This window comes from Hyla sarda, chromosome 2 (genome assembly GCF_029499605.1).
Source record: "Hyla sarda isolate aHylSar1 chromosome 2, aHylSar1.hap1, whole genome shotgun sequence".
NCBI lineage: Eukaryota > Metazoa > Chordata > Amphibia > Anura > Hylidae > Hyla > Hyla sarda.
Genome location: NC_079190.1, coordinates 282,800,402 through 282,822,662, shown reverse-complemented (window position 1 = coordinate 282,822,662; position 22,261 = coordinate 282,800,402). Strand labels below are relative to the sequence as shown.

At 40.5% G+C, this 22,261-nt stretch overlaps 1 protein-coding gene across 19 annotated transcripts in view; it reads left to right on the top strand.

Moving 5' to 3' along the window:
- EPB41 (erythrocyte membrane protein band 4.1) overlaps positions 1-22,261 on the top strand; it is a 201,245-nt gene that overhangs the window by 54,184 nt on the left and 124,800 nt on the right. For all 19 annotated transcript variants that reach the window (XM_056557271.1, XM_056557272.1, XM_056557269.1 and 16 more), the window contains exons 2-4: positions 6,662-7,118; positions 9,770-9,973; positions 14,493-14,597. In XM_056557271.1, coding sequence (XP_056413246.1) covers positions 6,669-7,118; positions 9,770-9,973; positions 14,493-14,597 — 759 coding nt within the window. In that variant the 5' untranslated portion in view covers positions 6,662-6,668. The remainder of the gene's footprint in view (positions 1-6,661; positions 7,119-9,769; positions 9,974-14,492; positions 14,598-22,261) is intronic.

The following is a 22,261-nucleotide window of genomic DNA, read 5'->3' as shown; positions in this document are numbered from 1 at the left end:
GTATCGGCAATTACCTTGCCGATAATCCGATAATGCCCCGCACTGCGATCGCCCCCCCGACCCCCCGCACCGCGACCGCCCCCCCCCCCCCCCACCGCGTCGCACCCCCCACCGTAGTGCTGGGCGGTATACCGGTATGGATTTTTGCCCATACCGCTATACCGGTCGGGCCGCTCCCCCACCCTCCGAGTCAATAAAAAAATTTAAAATAAATAAACTTACCCGTAATGGGGGTGGTCCGGCACATCCATCCTTCCTGTAGTGTCCGGCGCCATTCCGGGTGGAGGGTGAACCGGTACAGGCTGTCCTTCTCCGGGGGTCCTCTTCTCCACTCCGGGCAGGCTCCGGCCTAGTACACTGCATAGACGCCGCTACGCCGTGACGTCAGGTGCGTCGCTGCGCAGCGGCGTCTATGCTGCGTTACTAGGCCGGAGCCTGCCCGGAGTGGAGAAGATGACCCCCGGAGAAGAAGGACAGCCCGGACCGGTTCACCCTCCACCCGGAATGCCGCCGGACACTACAGGAAGGAAGGAAGGATGGATGGCCCGGACCACCCTGACAGGTAGGGGGAGAGAAGCGGGTGGTGGTGGCGGCGGCCTATGGCACCGCAAAAGCCACTGCAGTGCATTGAGTTAAAGCACCCGCTTTAAATCAATGACCTGCAGCGGTGTCGAGGGGGGATAAATAGCCGATAACTTATACCGGAATATCGGTATAAGTTATCGGCTATCGGCCCTAACCTCCACCGATTATCGGTATCGGCCCTAAAAAACAATATCGGTCGATCCCTAAAATACACACATTTTGTCTGACACTGTATTAAGAGTTATCATTTTTTTTTACAGTCATGGCCATAAATCTTGGCACCCCTGAAAGTTTTCAAGAAAATGAAGTATTTCTCACAGAAAAGAATTGCAGTAACACATGTTTTGCTATACACATGTTTATTCCCTTTTTGTGTATTGGAACTAAACCAAAAAAGGGAAGAAAAAAAGCCATAATTATTATGTCCATATAATGGACATAATGTCACACCAAACTCCAAAAATAGGCTGGACAAAATTATTGGCACCCTTAACTTAATATTTGATTGCACACCCTTAGGAAAAAATAACTGAAATCAGTGGCTTCCTATAACCATCAATAAGCTTCTTACACCTCTCAGCCGGAATGTTGGACCACTCTTCCTTTGCAAACTGCTCCAGGTCTCTCTTATTGGAAGGGCGCCTTTTCCCAACAGCAATTTTAAGATCTCTCCACAGGTGTTCAATGGGGTTTAGATCTGGACTCATTGTTGGCCACTTCAGAACTCTCCAGTGCTTTGTTTCCATCCATTTCTGGGTGCTTTTTGATGTTTGGGGTCATTGTCCTGCTGAAGACCCAAGATCTCGGATGCAAACCCAGCTTTCCCACACTGGACTGTACAGTGCGACCCAAAACCTGTTGGTAATCCTCAGATTTCCTGATGCCTTGCACACATTCCAGGCACCCAGTACCAGAGGTACCAGCAAAAGAAAACCAAAACATAATTGAACCTCCACCATATTTCACTGTAGGTACTGTGTTCTTTTCTTTTTAAGCCTCATTCTGTTTTCGGAAAACAGTAGAATGATGTGCTTTACCAAAAAGCTCTATCTGTCTTATCTGTCCACAAGACGTTTTCCCAGAAGGATTTTGGCTTACTCAAGTTCATTTTGGCAAAATGTAGTCTTGCTTTTTTTATGTCTCTGTGTCAGCAGTGGGGTCCTCCTGGGTCTCCTGCCATAGCGTTTCATTTAATTTAAATGTTGATGGATAGTTCGCGCTGACACTGATGCACCCTGAGCCTGCAGGACAGATTGAATATCTTTGGAACTTGTTTGGAGCTGCTTATCCACTGTCCGGATTATCCTGCGTTGACACCTTTTCCTCAATTTTTCTCTTCTGTCCACGCCCAAGAAGATTAGATACAGTGCCATGGGTTGCAAACTTCTTGATAATGTTGCGCACTGTGGACAAAGGCAAATCTAGATCTCTGGAGATGGACTTGTAACCTTGAGATTGTTTATATTTTCCCACAATTTTGGTTCTCAAGTCCTCAGACAGATCTCTTCTCCTCTTTCTGTTGTCCACACAGACACACAATGAACAGTGAACTTCTCTCCTTTTTATCTGCTTTCAGGTGGGATTTTTATATTGCCCACACCTGTTACTTGCCTTAGGTGAGTTTAAAGGAGCATCACATGCTTGAAACAATCTCATTTTTCCACAATTTTGAAAGGGTGCCAATAATTTTGTCCAGACCATTTTTGGAGTTTGGTGTGACATTATGTCCAATTTGCTTTTTTTTCCTCCCTTTTTTGGTTTAGTCCAATACACACGAAGGGAATAAACATGTGTATGGCAAAATGTGTTACTGCAATCCTTTTCTGTAAGAAATACTTTATTTTCAAGAAAATAACATGAAAAGACATGACTGTATGTAAATATGGCTTAAGTAGTCAGTTGGGCATACAGCTGTTGAATTAGTCATGGCTACCCGGGCTGTAATCGCGCCTATTCAGGCTCAAATAACGCTGATATCATTGTCCACAGATAGGCTGTCAATAATGTCTGGATAGGCGTGATTACAGCCTGGGGTGCCATGAATACTTCAGCAAGCTGCATGCCTAGTGACTACTTAAGCCTCATTAACCTACTGCGTGTGACATTTTATAAAAGTTGTTTTCTTAACACTGAGGCCATTTTCATCTGTCCGGAATTTCTGGGTGAAATTCTGCATTGGAATTCTGCTGGAGATTCTGAAGCAACAGAGTCCCCTTTGATTTCAATGGGATTCTGCTGCACTGTGCGCACATCCGGAATTTAGGGTTTCTGGCACAGAAATTCCGTTTTCCATGTCCGCAGAAAGAATGAATGTGTTACATTTTTTTGGGAACACCGCACGGAATACATAGCAGTGTAACTACGCATTCCCGTGTGGTCCATAATATGCCAGCACCCGCACTCTCCAGAATGTCTGCACAGAGATTTTCTGTGTGGACATTCCAAATGTGTGAACGTAGCCTTACAGACATCCAGGCATGGCAGGACACATGATATTACCCTCTATTACATTTTGTCATAAGTTACATAGGGCCAAACTTAGTGACAGGTTCCCTTTAACCTCTTAAGGACCCAGGACATATGGGTACGTCCTGGGTCCCGGTCCTGCGATATAACGCGGGGTCACACGGTGACCCCGCATCATATCGCGGCGGGCCCGGCGTCATAGTGAAGCCGGGACCCGCCTCTAATAGCGCGCTGCACTGATCGCTGTGCCGCACGCTATTAACCCTTTAGCCGCGCGCTCAAAGCTGAAAATGACAGCTAAAAACTGTATAATCGCGGCATCCCGAACAGCTGTAGCACAGGAGGAGGTCTTCTTACCTTCTGTGCTGTCCGATCGCTGAATGAATGCTTCAAGCCTGAGATCTAGGCTTGAGCATTCAATCGCCGAAAACACTGATTGATCCTATGGAGATGGATCAATCAGTGTAAAAGATCAGTTAATGCAATGTTATATCCCCCTATAGGAGCTATAATATTGCATAAGAAAAGTGTAAAAAAAAAGCATTAACCCTTTCAATTATCCCTTCCCCTAATAAAAGTTTGAATCACCAGGCATTTCCAAGAATAAAAAAAACAGTGTAAATAATAATAAAAATTAACATATGTGGTATCGCCGCGTGCGGAAATGTCCGAATTATAAAAATATACCGCTTTTTAAACCGCTCATTCAATGGTGTATGCGCAAAAAAAATTCCAAAGTCCAAAATAGCGCATTTTTGATCACTTTTTATACCACAAAAAAGTTAATAAAAAGTGATCAAAAAGTCTGATCAGAACATAAATGGTCCTGCTAAAAACTTCAGATGACGGTGCAAAATATGAGCCCTCATAGCGCCCTGAACACAGAAAAATAAAAAAGTTATCGGGGTCAGAAGAGGACCATTTTAAACGTATACATTTTCCTGCATGATTTTTTTCTGAAGTGATACAAAATCAAACCTATACAAGTAGGGTATCATTTTAACGGTATGGACCTACAGAATAAAGATAAGGTATCATTTTTGCCGAAAAATGTACTGCGGAAAAGCGGAAGCCCCCAAAACTTACAAAATAGTGTTTTTTCATAAATTTTGTTGCACATTGATTTTTTTTTTCCCGTTTCACCGTAGATTTTTGGGTAAAATGACTAATGTCATTAAAAAGTAGAATTAGTGACGCAACAAATAAGCCATCATATAGAATTTTAGGTGAAAACTTTTAAGAGTTATGATTTTTTAAATTGAGGAGGAAAAATTGAAAATGAAAAAACTGAAAAAGCCCGGGTCCTTAAGGGGTTAAGCAATGTTCATAACTTAAAGGGGTACTCCGGTGAAAACCTTTTTTCTTTTAAATCAACTGGTGGCAGAAAGTTAAACATATTTGTAAATGACTTCTATTAAAAAATCTTAATCCTTCCTATACTTATTAGCTGCTGAATACTACAGAGGAAATTTTTTCTTTTTGGAATGCTCTCTGATGACATCACGAACACAGTTCTCTCTGCTGACATTATTATAATAACAATAACACTTTATTTATTGTTGTCCTTAGTGGGATTTGAACCCAAGTCCCCAGCACTGCAAGGCAGCAGTGCTAACCACTGAGCCACCATGCTGCCCTTAGCATACATCTGCTATGCATGGTTGCTAAAATGGACAGAGATGTCAGCAGAGAGCACTGTGCTCGTGATGTCATCAGTGTTCCAAAAAGAAAGGAATTTCCTCTGTAGCATTCAGCAGCTAATAAGTACTGGAAGGATTAAGATTTTTTTAATAGAAGTCATTTACAAATATGTTTAACTTTCTGCCACCAGTTGATTTAAAAGAAAAAAGGTTTTCACTGGAGTACCCCTTTAAGGATTGACTGGCTTTCATCAGCAGGCCATATAAATAGGATATTATACACTTTATTTACAGGCTCTAGAAAAAAATCTCCACAGAATAATACAAACTGTCAAAATCGCGTCAGGTCCATTAAAATAGAGTTTCAGCTTTGCCTTTCTGCCACAGGTTTTTTCAAAAACGAGAACATGTCCTGGAAGGCTTTTACACTGAATTATGTAAAACCGTAATTCTGTTTAGCAAACACCTTATACCAATGGACAGATCAGCTGTAAACTAGCAGGATATTAATTGGAATATCCTTATGTGCTAAAGTGACATCAGGCAGGCTTGCTTTATTTAATAAACAGGTAAAAATGTTTGCAGGAAGACGGGTCTTTACATTGTTAGGGTGTGGGCATAAATATTCAGTAGTGTTTCATCCTTACAGAGGAAACACGCACTTATTGACAATACAGACCCTACATGTTTACAACATTTCAGGTCTTTATTTTTCCAGCAACTCTTTAACAGAAAGAGGAAAGGGTGGTATTGTATATAAAATATTTAAATAGATAAAGCAGATGCAAACCTAGATCTCGGACTAGACTGGTTACTGAAGTTGTCTACTATCACAATAAATAATGTTTTTCTTTGTTGCTCCTAAGCAAACAGCTACAAACTGCCATCATGTGAGGGGATACCAAAGCATAACTTCTTAGTTCAATGGTAGTCAGCCTTGCACATTCTGGGAGCTTTGAATCAGGCCATTAACTCTATTGCATCTCATTACAATCCATGGCTTGCATCTTCTGTTTTCATTAGTGTTGGCCACACAGCCTCAGTCACTATGCATTATAATCCTATTGAAATTTCTACTCCGATGTTTCCGTACCTCCTATTTGCTATACTTTTACAGTGACTGTACGAATGTGTGGCTGCTCTTTCAAGTCATCAGAAGACTTTCAACCAGACAAGTCTCAGTGATCATATTGGTTGTGAAAAGTAGTAATGATGCTCACAAAAAATATTGTCTCCACTGTACTGTGTACACCTTATTCTAGTCTGTGAAACCTATATCAGAGCAAGTAGAAACAATTCAAAGATTTGTACTGTACAATACATAGATGGAAGATGGGGCCCTGGGCTGCACAATGAGCATCCATGGGCTGTCAGCTGCCAACATTTGCTCAATGATGTACAGAAGATCCACAGCTAAGACAGCAGAGCAAAAACAAATACTTATCAGGCATCAGCAGGTGGTTTACCTGCAGTAAGGATCGAATACAGGAGTGATAATAGTCTGAAGCCTTTTTCTAGTATTACAGGTAGAAGACATGTTGCAAAGTACACATGCCTTCTTTATTAAGTCTTCGAAAAAGTGGACATCCACATGCCACAGAGGCTGTACATTGTCCCATTGGGTGTCCCATAGGAAACTGAAGTTATATAAAAGGCCCATACATATCTATGTGCACATTGCAAATGAACAATATCAACATTTGAATATTTAACAATGGTGGCACACTCATATAATGATCTCTTTTGACCCTATTAACACAGCTATTATTGTCAGGTTAGGTTGGTTTTCTTTAGTTTTTATTCTGGTTCTACAAGGCTGTTGAGTAAAACCTTGCATGCTTCTCTTTGTTACTGTTAAATGCTCATCTGGAAAGGAATGTGCCTATTTTGCTAAGTTAAAAAGGCTCTGGCACATAGGGCTAAGTAACTTCTTTTAATGTCCTAATTTATTTCTTTCAATCTTTTTACAGTATAAAAATGACAACAGAAAAAACTGTACTTGCTGAGGCAGAAAGTCCTCCCCAGGAGCAGAAGCAGCAAGGGAAGGAGCAAGAAGAAGGGGCATGCAAAAGTGTCTCAGAGGAAATTGGCACAGGGGATAAACAGGAGACCGTAGAAACTCATGGTTGTCCTTCCACAGCTTCACCCAGCACCCGCAAAAATAAAGACCGGAATTCTGAAGGCAAGGGTTTGTCAAGACTTTTCTCCTCCTTTCTTAAACGGCCAAAATCTCAAGTGAATGAGGAAGACAAAGACGTTCAGTCATCTACAGAAAAAGGAGACGCAGACCAAAAGGCATTGGATGAAGGTTTGGGAGGGCAGTTGGATGATGAAGTATTTCTGAAGGCTCCTATTGCAGATCCAGAACCTGAACTGCGAACTGACCCGTCTCTTGACCTACATTCTCTGAGCAGTGCAGAAACCCAGGTGATGTACATTGTGTGAGCCGCTAATGCTAGCAAATGCCTTGAGGTTAAAAAAACTGCTTCTCTATACACAGCATTATGATACATTTTGCCCACAGCAACCAATCACATCTCAGCTTTCCATTTACCAGAGCTCAAAAGCTTAGCTGTGATTGATTGCTATAGATAAAAACAGTTTTTTCATACATTTTGATAAATCAGCTATAAAGTGAAAACCACCACTTTTTGTCCATTAAAGTAAATGGGTCACCTACAATTTATTTATATACTTATTTTTGTACATATTAGTCCCAGATACAGAGACATGCTAATTTTCTCTAATCTGTTTCTATTTCTGATTGTACCGTATATCTTTTTTTAGTACATTATTATGGGGGCAGCCATCATGCCTGAGCTCTGTGGACATATTGGGAATTCATGAAACTGTTTACCCTTTTTTTTTGGGTCTAAATGTGTGTTATAAATTGTCAATTTTCATGCGACTTTTTATTTAGAGCATTTCGGAATCATAACCACATTGGGGTAATTTTGGATTGTGGAGTTTTTGCAGTGGTTAAGGATTTATCAAGTGCAATTTTTTGCAAATTTGTTGCACATGGTCTCTCTTACACACAAACTCCACTAACTCCCCCCAGCCCTACAAAAGTATCTAAACTGGCAGCATCACTTGGCCATGCAACAAATTTATCAAGTGCTGTGCAACATTTGATGAATTTGTCCCACACTCGTCAAAATCAAAGAAAAATTTATGTTCTAAACCTGCATGAAGAGTAGACCATAAATAAGGTCTACGGTGCATTACACCTTGGCTCCATTCACTTTATTGGAACGAAGCTTCAATAACATAACACACCAAACCTAAAGACGTGTGGTGCGGTTTTCGGGAGAAATCAGATCTGTTTTTCTAACCCTGGATAGCCCCTTTAATGCCAGTGTTTTCCAAACAGGGAGCCTACAGCTGTGACTAAACTACAATTCCAAGCATTTATAGACAGCCAAAGGCTGACCAGGCATGGTGGGAGTTGTAGTTTTGCAACAGCTTCAGACTCCCTGTTTGAGGAAAACTGCAGTACGACGAACGGCGTAAATGTGAAGGGAAAAAAAAATACCAGTCCAAAGCTGCTGTTTTTTGGCTGCATCACATTCCAGAAAAAAAAAATTGGAATAAAAAGTGACCAAAAAGTGAGAGATACGCAAATGCTGTAACTGATAAAAATCACATCGAGAAAAATAATAAGCCCTCATACAGCCGTGTATATGGAAAAATAAGAACGTTTTATGGGTGGTCAGAATAGGGCAATTTTAGACATTACTTATTTTGTTGAAAAAAGTAAATTTCTTTTTTTTTACCCTTAAATGACATAGGATGTAAATGTACGTCCTGGTGCCCTGATACTTAACGCACCAGAATGTACATTTACGTCCTGTACATGACTGCGAGCACCGGAGTGGTGCTCGTGTCATGCACGGCAGGTCCCGGCTGCTATCAAAAGCCAGGGACCCGCCGGTAATGGCGCACCTCAGTGATCGTGCTGATATGTGCCATTAACCCCTCAGATGCCATGATCAATACTGATCACGGCATCTGCAGCAGTGCGGTTACTAAAATGGATGATCGGATCACCCGTGGCGCTGCCGCAGGGTTCTGATCATCCAGCATGGCAGCCAGAGGTCCCTCACCTGCCTCCGGCCGTCTCCAGGGGAAAATAGTTGATAACACTGATCAGTGCTATACCCTATGCATAGCACTGAACAGTATTATAAATATGGCGACTATTAAAGGGTTTAAAAAAAGTAAAAAAAATCCCCTCACTCAATAAAAATGTAAATCGTCACTTTTTCCCATTTTAAACCCAGAAAGTGTAAAAAAAAATAAAAAAAATAATTAATTAATAAACAGATTTGGTATCGCCGTGTGCGTAAATGTCCGAACTATCAAATTATAATGTTAATGATCCTGTATGGTGAACGGCGTAAACGTAGGAAAAAAAAAAGTGCAAAATTGTTGCTTTTTTTAATCACATAATAAAATAATTTAAAAATGTAAAAGTTTTATATACGCAAATTGGATATGAAAAAAGGACAGATCACGGCGCAAAAAATGAGCCATCATACTGCCTCTAATACGGAAAAATTGAAAAGTTATAGGTCGTCAAAATAGGGGCATTTATTTTAAATGCACTAATTTGGTTAAAAGGTTTGAGATTTTTTTTAAAGCAGTACAATAATAGAAAAGTATGTTATCATGGGTATCATTTTAATCATATTGACCCACAGAAAAAAGAAAAAATGTAATTTTTACCGTAAATTGTACAGCGTAAAAATGATACCTTACAAAATAAGCAAAATTGCGTTTTTTTCAATTAACCCACACACATAGTATCTTTTTTCATTTTGCCGAGGAGGAAAAAATGAAAATGCTAAATTAAAATTGACTCCGTCCTTAAGGTCAAAATGGGCTGTGTCCCTAAGGGGTTAAAGCATTACAATAATAGAAAAGCATGTAAACATGGGTATCATTTTAAAACATTTAAAACAAAAAGGGAACTGGTCAGTTTTACTGTAAAGTGCACTGTATAAAAATGACACTTATTATTGAGAGAGACTGGTTCGATATTACTGACGTTCGTAATTTTCTTTGTGTACTTTTAGCCTGCACAGGAGGATAGAAAAGACGATCCAGAAGACCCCGAAGTAAATCCAGAGGACGAAGAGGACACTGTTGAAGTTAACTCAGAACAAAAGCTTACAAAAACTGAAGAAGCAAAGAGTCCTCAGAAAGTGGTTAGGAGGTCAGCCAACATGCGTTGCAAAGTTTCACTTCTTGATGATACAGTGTATGAATGTGAATTGGAGGTAAGATCATATGGAGAGTGTTTGTTTCCACACATTGCCATGAACACACGTAGGACTGGATTTACATGAGATTTAATGTTTATATTTTTTGTAACCATTTTGTAAAGTAGGAATGAAGTTAAAGTTCATAACCTCTTTTTTTCCTATTTTTCCCTCTCGCTCCAATTGTCTTTTAAATATAAAAGCCAGTTCCAAGCAACAGATCATATCATAGTATACATGGGTTATGCGGGTATGTTATTATTTGTTTAATAAGGATTGCCTCCAAAAGGTTTATTTTTATGCTTTATGAACTTGTAACACAGAAGCTAGTGAGATCAAAAACATTCCTTCTCCTTGCTGAAAGAAAGAAGTCAAGCCTTATATCAAGAGGAAACAAGTAAAATACGTTAATCTCTTATACTGTCAGGATTCCTCTGGTATCTATTTCCAGCAGGATGGGTACTAGTAAACAAATATTGCCTGCAGAGTTTATGCTTGGGATTTCCATGACCTTTTGTACGATCAACCAAGGGCTCTTGTGCTTTCCTTATGGTTTGATGTGCTCATCACACCCTCACATTTACATCTCCTTCCAACAGTACAATTACCGCTAGAAAATCGAATTGATGTCTTGGTCTGTACGTAAGAGCTAGGTGCTGCATCCTGCTCTGATAATTCTTGTGTCTAAACATTTCTGATGTCCAAATGATTTGTTTTGTCCTGGCTTGTTGAGGCTGCAAATCCCTTTAAGTAAGGCAACAGCTGTCCATCCATTTACTAATCTGTTTATTTCTTTAATGTGTCTCTTTTCTGTGTGTTTTTATTTTTTGTCATAGCCCAACCTTTTTTTTTATTTTTCACTCCTTTTGTTTCTTACTGGGGTTTTGTGTATTTAACTAGTCAGTATTCCAATGGCTCAATTAATTTCAGACTCCAAGAGGTGGAAAATGAGAGAGGTTAAATAAAAATGCAAGCTATTTAGTCCCTAATATCCCCTGGCAATCCAGCTGCTACCCTTCAGGCAGATGGAGAAGGCAGGTGCTTTCTTTCAGTATTAGGGAGCAGAATGTAGATTTTCTTTTTGTTCTCCTTATCGAAAATGCTGATTTGTGTCTACTTAATAGAAGGACGATGTGTTTTAATACAAACCAAAGACAATCTTATAGATGTGATTATTTTCCATTAGGTTACTTTTTATGGTATTATGCACTCATTACTCAATCTGGTTCAGTATTTTGTGCCCTATTCTCTAGCAGACATTTCATTGGGCTGGGAGGATAGTGGATGTTTTATTCCTTATTTTGATTGCCATATCTGGTTTTTAATTCCATCAATATTTGAAAATGTTACTAGTAGACTGTTTAATTTATTAAAGCCTATGGTTGTACCATGGACACACAACGGTATATGTTTGAATACCTTTTTATAGGGATCCTGACATGTACCATGCCATAGCCTTACTAAGCCATCTGTTTTTATATCCATTTTTTTTGTTTTTTTTTTGTTTTTTGAAAGGCTGATATAACAAATAATATAGAGCACTGTTCAAGTTCCCATAGAAGATATCATGCTGCTGGCTAGTCTTTTCTGGAACTCATTTCCTGTTATTGTAACGATGCATAACTAAGCAGCTTTGTTGTTCAACTTTTATTAAATAAATAGAAATGAATAGTTGCCATTATGAACTTGAGATTTTGTCTATTTTTATTTTGTATCATAAAGTATGGCATTTAGTTATTTCTGTACTTTAACATATACATGTGTCCATTTATCAAAAGTAAGCATATTGAAATATATATTTAGTGTTGCTATTAAAATGGTAATATAAAACAGGGAATTTAATGTACAGTTCCAGACATGAATACATGTCTGCTAGGAAATAGAGCTACTCAGTAAGTAATTCTTGCTCTCACGTTGCTGTATCTTTATAAAGACAAAACTGCAACTTGGGTTATAGGAATATAGCAAGTCTTTTGAATGTTTTTACCATTTTCTCACTGTGGTAACAATTTGTTTGCAGAGGCCACTTGTTCCCTGCTCCATTACTATGTTTGTTTAGCATATTTTCTTAACAATTACTTTCTGAAGTACTAGTGGTGGAGGGCAATGTTTCATTAAAGCGTTTGTCCAGTAAAAATCATGTTATCTGACTTCTCAGACCTTTATGCCCCAAAACTACCCCCCCCCCCCATTGTCTGCTGTAGAGTGTATGCAGCACCCACATACAAGTAAATGAATGGCGTGCAGTCTACAGCACACTCTCTCACGCAGAGCCAGGGATTGCATAGAGTCATAGCAGTTAGACCATCTATTCTTCACAAACACACACACACACAAAATCAGAATCAGATTTTTAACCCCAGTCCTGTGATATAAGGGAATAAGATGATTTTCCCCAGCTAAGGCCTGATCTATGTGCAGTAGTCTGTTAAAATGAGAGCAGTGTTCATTTTATTAATACCTGGGTTGCAGCTGGGGTTTGGGGGGCATTTCCTTAGTTAAGGTCCAGGGTTAAAGCGTTACTGTCATTAAGATTGACTTTTGACATGTCACAGTGCTTATACTATTTACGATCAATATAGCTGACTGAAGTGGGCTGCAGCGTGCTTGACTCCCCAGCTGGCCACACGACCCGACTGATTCACTCCATAGTCTTTAATCTTATTTTTGACATGTATGTGCGATATGCCAGAAGTTAATATAAACCCCTTCCCGATCCGTGACATACATGTATGTCATGGGTCGGGTGAGCGGACATGACGCGGGCCCGTGGTGCTATCAGCATCTGACATCTGCCATAATAACAGACATCGGAGATCGCTCCGATGTCTGTCATTTAACTGGTTAAATATCATTTAACCCTTAAATGCCGTTATTCCCTGGTGTCTAGTGGTTCCATAGCCCTCCTCGATTACATCACGGGGGTGGGGTTATGGGTTGCTAGGGAAGCTCATGGTCTTACCTTGTCCTCGGTGTCTTCCCTGGCTGTGTGATTATTAAGACTGCCTTTGACAGCCCTTAGCAATAGGGCACAGATTTCATAGATCAATGTAATGCAATAGCATTACATTGATCTATGTAAGCCATCTGATGATGCCACTCTGTAGGTGAAAAAAAAAAGTGTTAGGGGTAAGAACATGGTAATGAACAAAGTATTTTTATAAAAATTTTTTCATGTTTTCAATTTTTTATTTTTTTTTACCATAAAACAAAACAAAAATATTAGTTTGTATCATTGGAATTGTACTGACCCATAGAATAAAGATAGCATGTCAGATTTGAACTCTGAAAAAATTATTGCCCCACAAATTTGTTCAATTCCGTATTTTTTCAATATCCTATATCATATCATTTATTTTCTGCCTTCATAATACATTGTATGATACACTTTTTTTTATCAATGGAAACTGCACCACAGGTTTTGATAAATCTCTCCCATGGTTCTCTATGTACTCTAAGTGTAAATCCAGGAAGAAGTTGACCCTTCAGGATTTCAATAAATGTCTTATACAAAAATGTCTTTTAAACAAAGCATTTTGGGGTTTGTAACCCCTTTATCAAGTTCTAACCAGACAATTGCTTACATACTGTCTGTACAACGTTTTCTGCTCTTAATTTGATAAACTGTTACTGATCTGGATGGTTCTGTATTTTCTCTGAGCACGTTGTGGTAATCTTTGCCTACTATAAATCTAAACAAATTCACTTAATTAAAAGGAATCTCTTCAATTATGGTTTCGAGCCATGTCTGAAGTTTTCATGGACTACAAAGTATGGAGCTTGTGACCCTTTCCTCTTGCTAGAGTGATGCTACATAATCACACACTAAAGTTTGCTGCAGCTCTCGGTCCTGTCAGCTTCTTTGGCTTTAAAAGTTGAAGACATTCGGGAAAGAGTGGTGCAGGTGCCCATAGCAACAAATCAGGTTGCTTCTTTAATTTTTCAGAAGCCTTTTTACAAATGAAAGAAGCAATCTGTTTGGTTACCATTGACAACTGCCCCACAGTTCCTCTACACAGCCAATATGGCCCAGATTTATCAAACTGTGTGAGAGAAAAAGTAAAGAGATTTTCCCATAGCAGCCAATCACAGGTCAGCTTTCACTTTACCAGAGCTCGTTAGCTGAGCTGTGATTGGTTGCTGTGGGGAAATCCCCCTTTTTTCTCACACAGTTTGATAAATCTGGGCCTATATGTTTTTGCATTATGGTGTATGGGCAGTCTTCAGCTAAATTAACATTCAGGGCCTCACAGAGTTATAGTAACATTTATTTTTCTTTCAATAATTTCAATGGTCAGTGCTTCCCATAAATGCATTCCTACCTGGAAAGTTTGGTCTGTGTAGCTTTTCATTTAGCACACTTCTAGACAGAATGGAAAAGGATATAACTTAAATTTACTACTATGCCATGCTCATTGCATCTTAAGAACATGGGACAGATGAGTGGTAATGTGTCCTGCATATAGGCACCTAATCTGGTATCAACAGTTCTGAATTGTTATGCTTGCACACTGAAGGTGCTTTCTTTCTCTTGTAGAAACATGCAAAGGGACAGGATCTTTTTAAGAGAGTGTGTAGTCACTTGAATATTCTTGAAGAGGATTATTTTGGCCTTGCCATATGGGAGTCCCCTTCTAACAAGGTAAGAGAGGAAACCTAATTGCATATTATTCTATAGTGCAAAAAAAAAAAAGATTAATTCTAGAAGATTCATGGGTTAAAGTCTGTTACAATCTTGTATAAACAGTGATGCTCTGGTAGCATTTTCATTGTTCATTCATTGTCTGGTTTTGCAGAAAGCCAGTGTCCTTTAATTAGCTTCCACCAGTACTTCCTTTCAGACCCCATTGTCCACCAGATTAATCTACACAGGATGAGCTTGCGAACGGTTGACCGCACTTCTGCAGCAGGCACAGAGAGCCCTTGTGCCTGTATAACTCTGCTCAGAATCGTTCTGTAGAGTTCGATTATCCGATACAGGCCGGCACATCTTGTTGAAAGGCTGTAGTTCAATGTAATGTTCAAAAATTGTTTTGTTAAGGCTTTTGTCATTAAATTCCCGGAGGAATGAATCAATGTGTGGCATTTTATAATGCTGCAAGAGGTTCTTCTTTTCTTCAATATTGATTAGAAAGTTATGTATTTTGAAAACAAAAGGAGTCTTTATAAAATATTGCCTATTTGCTCTAAAGCCCTGGTAAAGGATATGCGCTACTTAATTGCGATAAAATGTTACTGATGGTAATCTGTGTGTTAACACCCTGATAAATAAGAATATAAAAGCTTCTGTTAGCATCACTTAAGAGGTACATCCACATGATCTTCTTTGGATATTAGTGTAACTAAATGATTGAACACAGCATCAAATCTAAAGCTTCAAAACTTAGCTACAAATCTGCAGCAGATCCTGTGAATGTACCCAAAGGGAGTCTGTCTGTCAGCAGTTTTCCCTTAACTAGCTAGCTAGATCAGGTGTAAAGTTGTTTAAACCTAATTAAAGACTGGTCATACTACCTGCATGACTGAGGAATACAGTTTTAAACCTCCTCACACTGAGATTTTAAGTGTCCTTTGGGCAGTCCCTATCTGTACACTGTACCGGGTTGTCTAAACCAAACACTCTCCAACCACTACCTTGTGCTGATTTTTTCTTAGTAGAATGATCACCATATTAACATGACTTAATATGTTTTAAAAAGGTAGTTATAGTGTAGCATAGGTTTGTGTTTACCTATTTTAGCTAATGTGACATGCATAAATTGTCTTTCATTGTGATTCTTATTCCTCTGTGATTTCCTACTGCTGCCTACAGTCTAATCACTGCATTTACTATTAGTTATATCTAAATGCAGTTAGTGACACAGATCTTCTTCTTCCTCTCACTCCCACTATAGAGTTTTTTATATTTCATGTGATACAACTGCTGTATCAGAACAGTCATTTTTTCTCAGTTTTTATCTTTTTTTTTTCAACAGCAATTATGCATTCCATATGTAAAATCACATTTCCATTTTTCTTTGTCTATTATCAATATTTCAGAAAAATTTTCCTTTTATTTCCCCCCCCCCCCCCCCAATACATTTCTCCAATCAGGTTCCATTGCACTGTCCTACCCTCGCCATCTAAATATACCTTTTACCTTATCTTATACTAATACTACCTCTCCTCCTTTTCCTCACCTACCTCCCCCCCCTAAATAAATCTTCCTATCGCTAGAACTGAACATAATAGTAAAGTAACATTTATCTCCTCTCCCCCTCAGAATCCAACTTTCGATCTGCGCCAAACCGCATTGCTCATTATATTTTTACTCTCTCCTAGTCAGTCTTTACCATTCATATCATCCTTCAATCCCTCTTCTCCCCCTCTCCCCCCCCCCCCCCCTTACTAATTTAGTACTTGCAAATTTCCTCTCCTTGCCAGTGAGGAGCGCTGCACCTTCACGCCCCACTCCTCCCTGACTACTTGTGATTCACTGCTGATTTGTTTATTACGCACCCTCCAGGATCAACAATTTCGGAGAGTACCTTTGAAACAGCTATTTTGCCCCCCCCCCCCCCCCCTTTAAATTTTTTTTTATTATTTTATTTTATCGGGGAGACTACTCATGTTTACTTCATTCTCTTAATCCAGTGCAAGGGCTCTTGATCACTCAATTTCCATTCCAACTTGGAAGAGAAAGGGGAGCAGGGGAGGAGAGCCTAGAAACAGAAAGAAAAAAAACATAAAAGAAAACAAATATACAATGCAAAAAGAAAGGAAAGCGAAAAAGACAATAATATCTACCCATCTTATAGTTGCTACTGGCTTTGGTAGGACAGGACACCTCTCCTTACAAATATATATAATCACCCCCCTCTTATCCCACCCCATGGCAGAAGGGAGGGAAAAAAAACACTTTATATAATATTCCCACCTTATACATTTATAGAAGACCCTCCACCAAACACAATCTTTCTCTCTCTGTCATACCTTCAGTCCACCTATCCCAGATTACGTGGAACTTAGTCAAACACCCAGCCTTAGCTGCCCAACAGAACTCGAAATTCATCATCTTGCATACTATAGCCTTGAGTTCATCAATATTTGGAGCTTCTTTCTTGCCACCAATGGTCTTGTTGCAAATTGCACTTTCCCTCTTAAAATCTTGTCCATCTTTCTTCCTTCCGTTCTTTCTCCCCCTAATAACCAAGATATCAATTTATCTCCTTTCAACTCTAGCCTTCCTTTTGTCACCCTTACCACCTTCCTCCATAATTCTTTAACCCCTTCCCGCAGAATGGCATATATAAACGCCGGGTTGTGCAGTGCGTTCGCGCATCCCGGCGTTTATAAATGACATTCAGTTAACCCGGCGATGCGCAGCATCGCACGGGTTAACTGGCAGAAGTCCCGCTGTTTCCAGCAGGGGACAACTTCTGCTTCACCCCCAGGACCATCCATTGATGGTCCTGGTCAGCGATCACTGTGATTGGTCCCTGTGGACCAATCACAGTGATCTGGGGTGAAAGTTCAGATCCCCCGCACTGCCCGCCCCTGGAAGTCGGGCAGAACGGGGGACGATGGCTGCGGGGGCTCGCGGGGACCTGCGGCATAGGGGGGGAACATCAGGGGACCGGCGGCCTTACCTGGCGGGACCGAGGAGCAGCGGCATGACCGGCCACGTGGACGAGCAGCGACGGGACCGGCAGGTAAGTATATGGTCCTCAGAAGCAGCAGTGAAGATCTTCACTGCTGCTTCTAGGAGTCTGAAAACTACAACTCCCAGCATGCCTAGACAGCCTTTGGCTGTCTGGGCATGCTGGGAGTTGTAGTTTTGCAACATCTGGAGGGCCCCAGTTTGGAGACCATTGTATAATGGTCTCCAATCTGTGCTCTTCCAGCTGTTGCAAAACTACAACTCCCAGCATGCACTGACTGTCCAGGCATGCTGGGATTTTTAGTTCAGCAACATCTGGCCCTTCAGATGTTGCCGAACTACAACTCCCAGCATGCCCTTCAGCTGTCTGGGCATGCTGGGAGTTGTAGTTTTGCAACAACTGGAGACACACTGGTTGGGAAACATTGTTTCTAACTCAGTGTTTCCTAACCTGTGTGCCTCCAGCTGTTGCAAAACTATAACTCCCAGCATGCACTAACAGACCATGCATGCTGGGAGTTGTGGTTTTGCAACAGCTGGTGCACCCCCCCCCTGTGAATGTACAGGGTACATTCACATGGGCGAGGCTTTTACAGTGGGTTTCTCGCATCTTGAGATGCAGCAAATTTTGCGCCGGGAAACTCGCTGTAATCCCCCGCCCATGTGACTGTACCCTAAAAACACTACACTACACTAACACAAAATAAAATAAAAAGTTAAAAACACTACATATACACATATCCCTACACAGCCCCCCTCCCCCAATAAGAACGTCCGGTACGCCACTGTTTCCAAAGCAGAGCCTCCAGCTGTTGAAAAACAACAACTCCCAGTATTGCCGGACAGCCGTTGACTGTCCACGCATGCTGGGAGTTTTGCAACAGCTGGAGGCACCCTGTTTGGGAATCACTGGCGTAGAATACCCCTATGTCCACCCCTATGCAAATCCCTAATTTAGGCCTCAAATGCGCACGGCGCTCTCACTTTGGAGCCCTGTCGTATTTCAAGGCAACAGTTTAGGGCGACATATGGGGTATCGCCGTACTCGGGAGAAATTGCGTTACAAGGTTTGGGGGGCTTTTTCTTCTTTAACCCTTCATGAAAAGGAAATGTTGGGGTCTACACCAGAATGTTAGTGTAAAATTTTTTTTTTTTTACACTAACATGCTGATGTTGCCCTATACTTTACATTTTCACAAGAGGTAAAAGGGAAAAAAGCCCCCCAAAATTTGTAACGCAATTTCTCCCGACTACAGAGATACCCCATATGTGAGCGCAAAGTGCTCTGGGGGCACACAACAAGGCCCAGAAGGGAGAGCGCACCATGTACATTTGAGGTGATTTGCACAGGGGTGGCTGATTGTTACAGCGGTTTTGACAAATGCAAAAAACACAAAACCCTACATGTGACCCCATTTCGGAAACGACACCCCTCACGGAATGTAATGAGGGGTGCAGTGAGAATTTACCCCCCACAGGTGTCTGACGGATCTTTGGAACAGTGGTCCGTGAAAATGAAAACTTGTACAGCCCACTGTTCCAAAGATCTGTCAGACACCAGTGGGGGGCAAATGCTCACTGTACCCCTTGTTACGTTCCTCAAGGGGTCTCGTTTCCAAAATGGTATGCCATGTGTTTTTTTTTTTGCTGTTCTGGCACCAGAGGGGCTTCCTAAATGCGATATGCCCCCCGAGCAAAATTTGCTCTCAAAAAGCCAAATATGACTCCTTCTCTTCTGAGCATTGTAGTTCGCCCATAGTGCACTTGAGGTCAACTTATGGGGTACCTCCATACTCAGAAGAGAAGGGGTTACAAATATTGTGGGGTATTTCCTGCTATTAACCCTTGCAAAAATGTGAAATTTGGGGGGAAACACACATTTTAGTGGAAAATTTTTTTTTTTTTTACATATGCAAAAGTCGTGAAACACCTGTGGGGTAATAAGGCTCACTTTATTCCTTATTACATTCCTCAAGGGGTCTAGTTTCCAAAATGGTATGCCATGTGTTTTTTTTTTTTTTTGCTGTTCTGGCACCATAGGGGCTTCCTAAATGCGACATGCCCCCCGAGCAAAATTTGCTCTCAAAAAGCCAAATATGACTCCTTCTCTTCTGAGCATTGTAGTTCGCCCAAAGTGCACTTCAGGTCAACTTATGGGGTACCTCCATACTCAGAAGAGAAGGGGTTACAAATATTGGGGGGTATTTCCTGCTATTAACCCTTGCAAAAATGTGAAATTTGGGGGGAAACACACATTTTTGTGAAAAAAAATAATTGCTTTTTTTACATATGCAAAAGTCGTGAAACACCTGTGGGGTATTAAGGCTCACTTTATTCCTTGTTATGTTCCTCAAGGGGTCTAGATCCAAAATGGTATGCCATGTGAGGGTTTTTTGCTGTTCTGGCACCATAGGGGCTTCCTAAATGCAACATGCCCCCCAAAAACCATTTCAGAAAAACGTACTCTCCAAAATTCCCTTATCGCTCTTTCCCTTCTGAGCCCTCTACTGTGCCCGCCGAACACTTTACATAGACATATGAGGTATGTGCTTACTCGAGAGAAATTGGGCTACAAATATAAGTATACATTTTCTCCTTTTACCCCTTGTAAAAATTCAAAAATTGGGTCTACAAGAACATGCGAGTGTAAAAAATGAAGATTGTGAATTTTCTCCTTCACTTTCCTGCTATTCCTGTGAAACACCTAAAGGGTTAAAATGATGACTGAATGTCATTTTGAATACTTTGGGGGGTGCAATGTTTATAATGGGGTCATTTGGGGGGTATTTCTAAGATGAAGACCCTTCAAATCCACTTCAAACCTGAACTGGTCCCTGAAAAATAGTGAGTTTGAAAATTTTGTGAAAAATTGGAAAATTGCTGCTGAACTTTGAAGCCCTCTGGTGTCTTCCAAAAGTAAAAACTCGTCACTTTTATGATGCAAACATAAAGTAGACATATTGTATATGTGAATACATTTTTTTTTTATTTGTAATATACATTTTCCTTACAAGCAGAGAGCTTCAAAGTTAGAAAAATGCAAAATTTTCAAATTTTTCATCAAATTTTAGGATTTTTCACAAGGAAAGGATGCAAGTTACCACAAAAATTTACCACCATGTTAAAGTAGAATATGTCACGAAAAAACAATCTCGGAATCAGAATGATAACTAAAAGCATTCCAGAGTTATTAATGTTTAAAGTGACAGTGGTCAGATGTGCAAAAAACGCTCTGGTCCTTAAGGACAAAATGGGCTTGGTCCTGAAGGGGTTAAGGACCAAGCGCATTTTCACCTTAACCCCTTAACGACGAAGGACGTAAATGTACGTCCTGGTGAAGTGGTACTTAACGCACCAGGACGTACATTTACGTCCTAAGCATAACCGCGGGCATCGAAGCGATGCTCTCGTCATGCGCGGCAGGTCCCGGCTGTTGATCGCAGCCAGGGACCCGCCGGTAATGGCCGCGGATGTCCGCCATTAACCCCTCAGATGCCGTGATCAATACAGATCACGGCATCTGCAGCATTGCGGTCACTTAAATGGATGATCGGATCGCCCGCAGCGCTGCCGCGGCGATCCGATCATCCAGCACGGCAGCCGGAGGTCCCCTCACCTGCCTCCGCTGCCTTTCGGGAGTCTTCTGCTCTTATCTGCCTTCCCGCAGACCAGAGCAGAAGATGACCGATAACGCTGATCAGTTCTATGTCCTATACATAGCACTGAACAGCATTAGCAATCGAATGATTGCTATAAATAGTCCCATATGGGGACTATTAAAGTGTAAAAATAAAAGTAAAAAATAAAAGTAAAAAACAATTTGAAAAACCCCCTCCCCCAATAAAAACGTAAATTGTCCCATTTTCCCTATTTCACCCCCAAAAAGTGTTAAAATATATTTTTATATACATATTTGGTATCGCCGCGTGTGTAAATATCTGTTAATGATACTGTACGGTGAACGGCGTGAACGTAAAAAAAAAAAAATACATCCAAAATAGCTGCTTTTTTTATAACATTTTATTCCCAAAAAAATTAATAAAAAATTTATTAAAAGCTTTATATCAGCAAATATGGTATCAATAAAAAGTACAGATCACGCCGCAAAAAATGAGCCCTCATACCGCCGCTTATACAGAAAAATGAAAAAGTTATAGGTCTTCAAAATAGGGGGATCTTAAACGTACTAATTTGGTTAAAAAGTTTGTGATTTTTTTTAAAGGGGTATTCTAGGATTTTTTTTTTATTTGACTATGCTACAGGGTCTGTAAAGTTAGTGTAGTTCATAATATAGTGTCTGTACCTGTGTGTGACAGTTTTCTCACAATTCTTCTGTGATTTTCACTCCAATATTTATTTTTAACAGCATACAAAATGACTGCTGTCTCTGATTTTTCCCAGCTTGCAATGTGGTCAAGACCTGACTCACTAGTCAGCTGATGACAGGGAGCCTGTCTGCTTCAATGGGTGGAGGGATCAATCTGCAACTAATGCAACAGCTGTAGGCATCCTGATTGAAGACCACAGGTCTGCAGCTCATTTATGTTTCAATGGGTGGGGTGGCTGATGTGTGGGAAAGAGGAAAATGGTATCATGGGATTTGTAGGCAAACAAGAAAACTGAAAACAGGAAATACAAGTTCACAGAAAGCTAGCCACAGCATTATG